We start from the raw sequence: 11215 nt of genomic DNA on the forward strand, positions 1-11215 counted from the left end.
CCTACAATGCACTAGGCACTGTTCTAGAGACTGAGAAGACTCCAATGAACAAAAGAGATAAAAATTCTTGCCCTCAGGAATTTTTTTTCTTTTTACACAACTGATGCTGTATATACTTCATTGTTTTGAGACCATTCCTGGCAAATAGAAACTTACATACCATGGTGCTTTTCATAACTGTAATATAATAGAGAATGGAGTTGTAATAGTAAATACACCTTAAATATGGATACACACATTGACATCCACAAGTATAAAGGTCATACTCTCTAAAGCTCTGTCCAGACCCTGTCTTTGCGGGGTACTGAATTCCCGATGGATCTTTGAAGGGTTGCGTGTGTCCCATTGCTTATAGATGTTTCCAGAGAGCTTATGTAGGAACAACACGATGCAGATTTTGAAGAAGTATCACAGAGCGTTAGAAAATATTTAGCACATTTTTCTACAAAGAATGAGCATTTGTTAAATGTTGCAAAGGGTGAAACAAATAATTAACTTGGAGATATGTACAATTTACTTTATAATTGAAGTAATATAATTATTAAATTACTTTATAATTAAAACGTTCAGGAAGATAAATTATACAGAAATATATATTATATATGTGAAACTTCAGATCTAATGGACCACTCAGTATTAGTCTTGGGCTGATCTTGCTGCGTTGCATGCCCGCTGATGGCATGGTTATCTAAATGACCAGCCCAGGCAGCCAAGTATCTCTAGCAAAGGGTGCAGGAAGTCAAATGATAATGTCTATAGCAATTTGATTAATCGCTGACAACGTCCCCAATTTTTTCCCCTTCTTCTAACTTAGGACGAGTCAGAGAAAGTCAAGTATGTCTAACCCATCACATAGGACATCGCACTTCTAGTTAGCCACCGCCAGCGTCCTTACAACAACAGCCTCCAATTAGGGTCCACATGGATCCTCCCCTTTTTGCTAGTCCCCTTTGTTCCCCTTCAGTTACTCGGACAACACCTCATGTATACCTCATTGTTAACACATTTCTCTTGATGGTATATTATAATTTTTTAGGTAAATTTCAGTTTACATAACTGACCTTGTACACTGTAGCTTGCTTTATGAACACTTAATTGATCTGATATCATTCTTTCTCAGTTCATGGAGATCTATTTCTTTTTTTTGAGAACTGGGCAGGATTCTGTTTTATAGAGAGAAATTGAATCTGATTTCAGGGCTTCCTTGGTGGTCAGACGGTAAAGAATCTGTCTGCAATGCAGGAGGCATGAGTTCTATCCCTGGGTTAGGAAGATCCCCTGAGGAAGGGAATGGCTCAGTTTGGTTCAGCTCAGTCATGTCTGACATTTTGTGACCCCATGTACTGCAGCACACCAGGCTTCCCTGTCCATCACCAACTCCTGGAGCATACTTAACCTCCTGTCCATCAAGTTGGTGATGCCATCCAACCATCTCATCCTCTGTCATCCCCTTCTCCTCCCACCTTCAACCTTTCCCAGCATTAGGGTCTTTTCCAGTGGGTCAGTTCTTCACGTCAGGTGGCCAAAGTATTGGAGCTTCAGCTTCAGCATCAGTCCTTCCAATGAATATTCAGGACTGATTTCCTTTAGGATTGATTGGTTTGATCTCCTTGCTGTCCAAGGGACTCTCAAGAGTCTTCTCCAACACCACAGTTCAAAAGCATCAGTTAGTCACTGCTCAGCTTTCTTTGGGATGAGGAGCCTGCTGGGCTGCCGTCTATGGGGTCACACAAAACAGAGTTGTACACAACTGAAGCGATTTAGCAGCAGCAGCAGCAGCAGCAGCAGCAGCAGCTTTCTTTATAGTCCAACTCTCACATCCATACATGACTACTGAAAAAAACAAGGCCTTGACTAGACAGATCTTTGTTGGCAAAGTAATGTCTCTGCTTTTTAATATGCTGTCTAGGTTGGTCATAGCTTTTCTTCCAAGGAGCTACCATCTTTTAATTTCATGGCTTTAGTCACTATCTACAGTGATTTTGGAGCCCAAGGAAATAAAGTCTGACACTGTTTCCATTGTTTCCCTGTCTATTTGCCGCAAAGTGATGGGACCAGATGCCATGATCTTAGTTTTTTGAATGTTGAGTTTTAAGCCAGCTTTTTCACTCTCCTTTTTCACTTTCATCAAGAGGCTCCTCAGTTCCTCTTGTTTTCTGCCATAAGCGTGGTATCATGGCTACCCACTCCAGTATTCTTGTCTGACGAATTCCATGGATGGACAGAGAAGCTTGGCAGGCTGTACTCTGTGGGGTCAAAAGAGTTGGACACAACTGAGCAACTAACACACGCACATACACACACAGGGGAAGATAGTGTTTTCCTAGTCTTTATGTGTGATGCTGAATAAGGGTCTTGACAGCCCCTTGGACAGCAAGGAGATCAAGCCAATCAATCCTAAAGAAAATCAATCCTGAATATTCACTGGAAGGACTGATTCTGAAACTCCAATGCTTTTGCCACCTGATGCAAAGAGCTGACTCATTGGAGAAGACCCTGATGCTGGGAAAGTATGAGGGCAGGAGGAGATGGGGGTGACAGAGGATGAGATGGCTGGATAGCATCACCCACTCAATGGACATGAGTTTTAATAAACTCTAGGAGATGACAAAGAAAAGAGAATCCTGCTGTGCTGCAGTCCACAGGGTCCCAAAGAGTCACACACAACTGAGTGACTGAACAACAAAGTCTTTAAGTTCAATATCATGAGTTCAACCAAGTGGAACCCTCCTAGGGCAGACACCTCCCCTATATCCTCTGCTATCACTCTTCTCTGAATACTTAGATAATAATATCTGATGCATATTTTCTAAGTTTTTCTTAGAAACTTCCACCAAATGGAAGAAATTAACTACTTGATCATGAGCATATGTCCTGCAGACCTCCTGGTGCCTAAGGGTTGATATATTAACCCCTGTGACGCCACCCTGTTCCCTCACCATCAACCAATCAGAGCACTGTGCATGAGCTGATCACAGACCCTGGGACCTTCTCCCTTGGCTTTTTAAAAGCCTTTTCTGAAATCCTTTGGTGAGTTTGGGGTTTCTGAGCATGAGCCACCCATTCTCCTTGTGAGGTGCCTTATAGTAAATGCTGCACTTTCCCTCCCCACCCCCTGGGGTCAATAGATTGGCTTTATGTGTGGGTAGCAGACTCAAGTTTGATTTCGTAACATGAATAGCCTTGTAAAGAGTATGCCTTTGTCCAAGCTATGAAATTTCTGAATTAAAAGACATGTACTTAAAAAAATGAAAGTTCAGACTGCTTAAGTGCTGTCGCGAGAAACAGTACTATTCAGCATTCTTACAGATTTTGTAGAGGATTGACTGTTTTCTGTGTGCATTCCAATCTGTTACTCATTTTCAGAAGTAGCTTATGGGGACTTTGAAAACACTGTTTAAAAGACCATTGAAAGGTGAGTCTCTTAAGTTTCTCTATTAAGTCTTCCTTTTAATTTTTATTTGTTTAAATTTTTATTAAGAGGATAATTGCTTTACAATATTGTGCTAGTTTCTACCATACATCAACATGAATCAGCCATAGGAATACATATGTCTCTTCCCTTTTGAACCTCCCTCCCACCTCCTACCCCATCCCATCCCTCTAGGTTGTCACAGAGCACTGTGTTTGATCTTCCTGAGATAGATAGTAAATTCCCACTGGTTGTCTGTTATGCATATGATAATGTGTATGTTTCAATGCTACTCTTTCAATGCATTCTTTTTTAAAGCAAACTGATGGTGGTGAAGCTGGTGATTGTGGTCGGAATGGTGATGATGGCCCTGAGGGTGGCTGGATGAGTGTGATCTTCTGTGGAAAATTCATTTTTTCAAAAGAGATGGCAGAGTTCACCTAAAAGCTTCATAATTCCAAAACCTGATTTTCTCACAGTAAATGTGAAAATATAGTTCTAAACTGAGAAGCAGTATTGTGTTCTGTTATAGAGGATATTTAGATTGTAATTAGACAGACAGTTGGCTAAAAATCTGTGGAAATTAATCTTTTGTGACTAAACAAGGAATTTAAACTTAATTGAGGAAACCCACTTGTCAAAAAGACACTCTTAACAAATCAAATTTAAATTGCATGTGAAATCCATACTTCTTGAAGTTGTTTTGCCTGAGAAGGAAATATGCATGGATCACAATGGCAGAAATTCTGATAGCCGAGGTAAACTTTGTCCAGCTTTGTGTGTTCTTGGCTATTACTGTCAGTTCACTTAAGATATCCTTGAAAAAGGAATCAGGTCACAAAATAGATGAGAAACAGACTTAACACTTAGAATTTTAATGTTTATTAATGTAGGTCTTCCATTAAAGCAGTTTGTGCTCACAATCAATTCAAGCAAGCAAGGGAGGTCTCTTTCCTCAGTATTCAACATTACCCCTCCATCTTCCCTCAGAGGTTGCCACCAAGTAAGAAGATCTCATGAGTCAATATTTTGAGGATGATTTAGTTTATTTTATTTGACATTTAGAAGATGGCAGGGTAATAATCAGAAGTATAAAGCAGGCATTGCAAAATCAGGAATCCGTTGTGCTTAGAGATGGCAAAGGCAAAACTTGGTGGACAGAAACAATGAACACCTGCTACAGGTCAAAATATTGAGGATCTCAATCCTACTAGTCTGAGATCAGGGCTATGGGCTGCTATCAGGTGCTTAGAGGTGCTCACAGCTTTGAATTTAATTATTCCCATGGCTTTAGACACTTTAAAGGTATGAAGACTTGAACTGCTCAAAGCAAAAAGAGAAGATACTAAAACAAAGTCCCAACACAGAGTCTAAATCCTACACAGCAGGGTAACAGATCTCGGAGAAGCAGACAAGATTGAATTGAGAGAGGTTGGTCTCTACAACTACCATACCATCAGCACCTGCCAAGCGCTACGCTAAGGATAAACAAGCAGCTCCATCTTTTCCCACTGGATGTCATTGTATAAGATGTCCTGCCATCACTCTCAAGAAATGAAGAGTCACTGAAGCCTCAAAGTATGATATACACAACCAAAGAGAAAATTCCTAGGAAGCTCAAGTGGCAGAGAGACAGTGCAGAGCAGACAGATAGATGGAGGCAGTGCTTCCCACTGCCTGTGCTGTGGGAGCAAGCAGGCGCCCAGCAGCACCTACAAACTAGCTCACCTAGTGGCAGCATTGCTTCTGGCAGCTGCACTTCTGCTGGCAGCAGCAGCTCTTCTGCTGGCAACAGTCCTTCCCACCACCGCAGCCACACGAGTTGCAGCTGCAGGTGCGGCGGTGGCAGCAGACCACAGGGACGCTGCAGCAGCCCCCACAGCAGCCGCTGCAGCAGGGGCAGCAGCTGCTGCAGCAGCCGACCCGGTAGCACCTGCAGCTGTTGCAGCTGCTGCAGCTACCACCACAGCCACCACCGCAGCCACCGCTGCAGCCACTGCCACAGCCACTGCCACAGCCACCGCCGCAGCCACTGCCGCAGCCACCACCGCAGCCACCACAACTTCCACAACCACAGCAGCCCATGGTGTCAGTAGAGAGGACTCAGGAGAGGTGAGGAGGGAGACTCAGGAGATGTGGGAGGTTGGATGCCGCCTTCTGCTGGGGGAGACCCTTATATACCAACCCCTTTTCCTGTTTTTTGGCCCACTTTCCCTGGAAGAGTCTCACAAGACTTTGTTTACTTCCTTCTTGAGTACCCGTGCCATGATAACTTGCTATTTTTAGCATGGCAGCCTCATAACTTTGAGTTTTCTGTTGGGAATGAAATAGTCGTGTGTCAGATCTTTAGTTCGGAAACCGAAAAGTGATGGGCAAAGTGCAGGGAAAAGCAGCCTCAGGGGCTTTAGAATGTCGCCTGTGTGTCAGACATAACCATCCTAGAGCTCACGTGAGTGAAGAGTTGAAGAGTTCCCACGAGTGCCCCAGAGTTTTTCCAGGACGCTGGGCAACAGAAATGGGGAGCTGGAAGAGACTGCTCAATGGTGAGAAGTAAATCAAAGGAGGGCATATTAAGATTTCCTTCTCTAGCTTTCCAAAGGTAAACTTAACAAAGAGATGCCAGTTGTCAATCCAGGGACACCAACGTCCTGGGTGAAGCATGGACCTGCCCAAGCCCAGGTGTCTCTGATGCAGAAGCTGCAGTGTAAGTCCCAAGAAAGACTGGCAGTGAGCTCTTTGGACTAGCTGGGCAGGCCCCAATTCTCAAGACAGTCAAGCAAGGGGGACTACTGTTTATACCTGCAAGCTACTTGGGGCAAAAGAAGGAAACTACACCCACAGAGCCAGCTGGATGGAGACCAGTCACTTCAGATAAACATTCTCCTGGGCCATTTTCGGACTGAACCGATGGGCTGGCCCTGGGTCTCAAACCCAGAGAGGCATGGGAAAAGGCCAGCCATGGGATGAAATCTTTCTTATTTTTGTTTACCCAATTATTTAACAGACAAATGACAAGGAGGAACTTCCTCCTAGCAGATGTTAGGTGTGGGCTACACAAAATTATAGTTTTAGCATCTGACATCGCACAAGTTCTTTTTTTTTTTGGTGGGGGCAGGGTCATCTTTAATGAACAGTCAATTTTTATAAAATAAGGACCTCAGGGACCCAGAGAAAGCATAGCTGTGCTTTTCTTTCTTTTAAACATAATCACAATAGTAAAAGATGTTTTATCAGTTTTCACAGTCAATATCCAGACCTCCCCCCACCAAAAAATATAATTACAATTACAAGCCATAATGGGAACATGATTAACTTAACAATATAACATAATTACATACAGTTTGGTGGGGGGATGTCAAGAAGAGGGACGTGATAAGTGGAAGTACATATGTGCATATGTGTTCATCCACCCAGCCAGTCTACATCTTTTGGTTGGTGAATTTAATCCATTTACATTTAAGCTAATTATTGTTATATATGATCCTATTACTGTTTTCTTAATGGTTTGGGATTTATTTTCTGTATTTTTTTGGTTTTATTTCTGTCTTTTCCTTCTCTTGTTTCCTGCCTAGAGAAGTTCCTTTAGCATTTATTGTAAAGCTGGTTTGGTGGTGCTGAATTCTCTTAACTTTTGCTTGATTGGAGAGCTTTTCATTTCTCCTTCAGATCTGAAGGAGTCTTGCTGGATAGAGTATTCTTGGTTGTAGGTTCTTCCCTTTCACTTTAAATATGGCATGCTATTCCCTTCTGGCTTGTAGAATTTCTTTTGAGAAATCAGCTGATAGCCTGACGAGAGTTTCTTTGTGTGTTGTCGTTTTTCCCTTGTTGCTTTTAATATTTTATCTCTGTCTTTAATTTTTGCCAGTTTGATTGCTATGTGTCTTGGTGTGTTCATCCTTGGGTTTATCTTTCCTTGGATTCTCTGTGCTTCCTGGACTTGGTTGACAATTTCCTTTCCCATGCTCAGGAAATTTTCAGCTATTATCTCTTCAAATATTTTCTCAGGTCCTCTCTCTCTCTTCTCCTCCTGGCACTCCTATAATGTGAATGTTGGTGCTTTTAATGTTGCCCCAGGGGTCTCTTAGGCAGTCTGCATTTCTTCTCATTCTTTTTTCTATATTCTGTTCTGGGGCTGTGGTTTACGCCGTCCTGTCCTTCTGGTCATTCATCCATTCTGCCTCAGTTATTCTGCTACCCATCCCTTCTAGTGTATTATTCATCTCTGTCTGTTGGTTGGTTCTTTATTTAGCTCTTCTAGGTCTTGGTAGACATTTCTTGCATCTTCTCGATCTTTGCCTGCTTTCTTTTTCTGAGATCCAGAATCATCTTCACTATATTACTGTGAATTCTTTTTCTGCAAGGTTGCTTATCTCCACTTCATTTAGCTGTTTTTCTGGCGTTTTATCTTGTTTAGGACATAACATTCTGCTTTCTCATCATGATTAACTTTCTGTAATATGGTTTTTGTTTTAGCCGCTGTGAGACTATGCTTCTTCTTCTGTCTGCTCTCTGATGGCTGGGGCTAAGAAGCTTGTGTAAGCTTGTTGATGGGAGAGACTGGTGATGGGAAAAACTGGGTCTTGTTCTGGTGGGCAGGGCCTTGCTCAGTAAAGTTTTAATCCAATTATCTGCTGATGAGTGGGGTTCCACTTCCTCCCTGGTAGTTGTTTGGCCTGAGGTGACCCAGCCCTGGGGTCTATGGGCTCTATGGTAGAGTTAATGGTGACCCCCAAGAGGGTTTACAGCAAGGAGGACCTTCCTGGCCTGATGATGCCTGTGCCCCTGTCCCTGTCGTAACCTCTGCTGACCCATGCCTCCACAGGAGGCCCTCCAACACTAGCAGGTAGTTTGGGTTCAGTCTCCTGTGGGTTAACTGTTCCTATCCTCTGGGTCGTGGTGCATGCAAAATGTTGTTTGTGCCCACTAAGACTGGAGTCTCTATTTCCCCCTGTCCTCTGGAAGTTCTATAATCAAATCCCACTGGCTTTAAGATCAGATTCCCTGGGTATTCCCAGTCCCTTTGTCAGATTCCCAGGCTGGAAAGCCTGACGTGAGGTTCAGAACTATCAGAGCAGTGCGAGAACTCCTTTGGTATTATTGTTCTCCAGTTGGTGGGTCACTCACATGGAGGATATGGGATTTGATTTGATCATGTTTGTGCCCCTCCTACTGTCTCATTGCAGCTCCTTCTTTGTCTTTGGACATGGGGTGTTTTTATTTGTTGGGTTCCAGTGCCCTCCTGTTGATGGTTGTTCAATAGCTAGTTGCAATTTTTGTGTTCTTGGAGGAGAGGAGTGTGTGTCCTTCTACTATGCTATCTTGAACCGGAAACCATACACGTGTTTTAAGGTGAGATGTTAAGGATGCTGTTTCTGTTTGGGGTCTGGTTTTTCACTTATTCTTCCAAGAGGTTTTTGTAACTTAGTGGATAAGCAGTGAATCTCACTAGAGAGAAAAACAATCTTTTTTCCTAACCTGCGATGACTAAGAAGCATATGTTAAAAAATGCGACTTTTACCTGACTCCAGATGCAAACTGTCATGGTTATAAAAAATGAGGATAGTTCTTCAATATTTCAGGCATTTATTTAATACAACAGCTGGCTGTTGAGTATGTACAATGGGTCAGGCACTCTTCTAGTCCCTGGCGCAAATCATACATACACGTGTAAGTTCTTAGGAGCACAAAGCTGTTCCAAGTGGGTTCTAATCTAAATATAGCTTTAAGAGACAGCTAATGGTTTAAAAGAGCAATATTAACTGGACACAATCTCAACAAGGAAGGATGTGAGAGTCTCGTGAGGTCTCTTATAGGAAGTGGGTTGAACAACAAGGCACAAACTGTATATTCTTGGCTCAGCTCCTGAAGATATATAAGGGTCCCCCTAGAAGAAGGTGACATCCAACCTCCCTCACATCCTGAGACTCCCTCCTCACCTCTCCTGAGTCCTCTCTACTGACACCATGGGCTGCTGTGGTTGTGGAAGTTGTGGTGGCTGCGGTGGTGGCTGCGGTGGCGGCTGCAGTGGCGGCTGTGGTGGCGGCTGCGGTGGCAGCTGTGGCAGTTGCAACAGCTGCAGATGCTACCGGGTGGGCTGTTGCAGCAGCTGCTGCCCCTGCTGCTGCGGCTGCTGTGGGGGCTGCTGCAGCGTCCCCGTGGTCTGCTGCCACCGCCGCACCTGCAGCTGCCACTCATGTGGGAAGGGCTGTTGCCAGCAGAAATGCTGCTGCCAGCAGAAGTGCTGCTGCCAGCAGAAGTGCAGCTGCCAGAAGCAATGCTGCCACTAGGTGAGCTGGTCTGCAGGTGCTGCTGCGCATCTGCTTGTTTCCACTGCTGAGACTTCTCTCCATCCATCCATCTGTATTGTGCTCTCTCTTTGGCACCTGGGCTTTATGGTATTTCCCTCTGGTTCTCATGCTCTGACTTTCAGTATCTTTTTCCATTTTTTAATATAGTCACACATGGGTATTTTATTCAAAGTCATCCAAGAAAAATGATGGAGGGCATTTTGCTTACTAAGCTCAGCAAAATGAGGTAATGATTCTCACTTTTTTTGTGAAATTCTTTTCTGTCTTTGCCTTGTCTTCTTGTTTTTACCATAAATATCTGTCCTTCCTGTGGCCATAGAGTTTTTTTTTAATAGATGATGTCCTAAAAATGTCTTAATAAAATACAAAAATGAATTCTGAACATTTGCTCTTGTTTTATCCTTAGAGATATTCTTATTAAAGTGGTATTAATTATAGTTTCCCATGGCTTGGGGCTGTCAAGGATACACGAATAATTATGCCCTGGTGTGGTTTACAATTTTATTTACTCTACAATCCAGCCATACACAAATAACCTTGAACACAAGACAGAATAACAATAAACATACCAGGAGACCATGATGTCATGTATCATGGCAGGAGGGACTCCTCATTGTTGGGTGAGAAAAGGGTGCAACGAGTAGAGTGACTTCAAGAAAGAGATAGCATTTTGGATCTGTTTTACAGAATTAGTAAGATTGTGACAAATGGAGATAGTTGGAGACAGACATTCTGGAAGGAGGGCAAACAAGTGAGGGATGGAAAAATTCAAAGCACATATGGAAACTAGCAAGCCATGCATTTGACCTAAGTACAGAGCATATCAATATAAATAGTTAGAAATAAGCACTGAAAAGACACTAAGTCTGTCATTTACAATGACAGCAATGAGCAGCACACACATTGCCCTTAAAATCCAGGCACTTTTCTAACAATGCACCTGTTTTGAAAGAAGCTCTATTACAATGCCCTCTGCACAGAGAAGTTAAATGACCTGCTTAAAGCATACAGCTGCAGCTGGTGGAGCTCTGACACGCAGCAATGCTGTTGGCCAGTGAAGGTTTTCAAGAAGGAACTTGGTGCAGCCACCGGCACAATTAATGGTTTATGGGGAGAACTAAAGTTACATCAGTGTTCCTGGGACAAGCAATAAGAACTGAAATAATGACAGGGTAGCATATTTGTCGGCAAATACAAAACCCAGCAAATGTCTATGAGGTCTGCAATTACAGAATAGGCAAGGTGGGGCAACAATGATTGCTGTGGACTGAACTGTATCCCCTAAGCTCATGTTGTTGTTGTTTTTCAGTTTCTCAGTGGTGCCTGACTCTTTGTGACCCCATGGACTGCAGCACACTGGGCTTCCCTGTCCTTCTCTGTCTCCTGGAGTTTGCTCAAACTCATGTCCGTTGAGTTGGTGATGCCATCCAACCTACTGATCCTCTTTCACCCTCTTTTCCTCCTGCCCTCAATCTTTCCCAGTATAAGGATCTTT

At 43.2% G+C, this 11215-nt stretch overlaps 2 protein-coding genes across 2 annotated transcripts; one reads left to right on the forward strand and one right to left on the reverse strand.

The window, feature by feature from the left end:
• Window positions 1-5140: 5140 nt before the first annotated feature.
• Window positions 5141-5497, reverse strand: LOC138076347 (small cysteine and glycine repeat-containing protein 4-like). Its single transcript, XM_068968493.1, has one exon. It carries the CDS (start codon window positions 5495-5497, stop codon window positions 5141-5143), a length of 357 nt encoding a protein of 118 aa, XP_068824594.1.
• Window positions 5498-9375: 3878 nt separating this feature from the next.
• On the forward strand, window positions 9376-9699 carry LOC138076348 (small cysteine and glycine repeat-containing protein 7-like). The gene has a single exon (XM_068968495.1). It carries the CDS (start codon window positions 9376-9378, stop codon window positions 9697-9699), a length of 324 nt encoding a protein of 107 aa, XP_068824596.1.
• Window positions 9700-11215: the final 1516 nt, after the last annotated feature.

Source organism: Capricornis sumatraensis, chromosome 3 (assembly GCF_032405125.1).
Source record: "Capricornis sumatraensis isolate serow.1 chromosome 3, serow.2, whole genome shotgun sequence".
NCBI lineage: Eukaryota > Metazoa > Chordata > Mammalia > Artiodactyla > Bovidae > Capricornis > Capricornis sumatraensis.

What these genes read in the sequence shown, in the direction of transcription:
- LOC138076347 (XM_068968493.1), bottom strand. Translation starts at nt 5,497, where the DNA reads ATGGGCTGCTGTGGTTGTGGAAGTTGTGGTGGCTGCGGTGGTGGCTGC.
- LOC138076348 (XM_068968495.1), top strand. Translation starts at nt 9,376, where the DNA reads ATGGGCTGCTGTGGTTGTGGAAGTTGTGGTGGCTGCGGTGGTGGCTGC.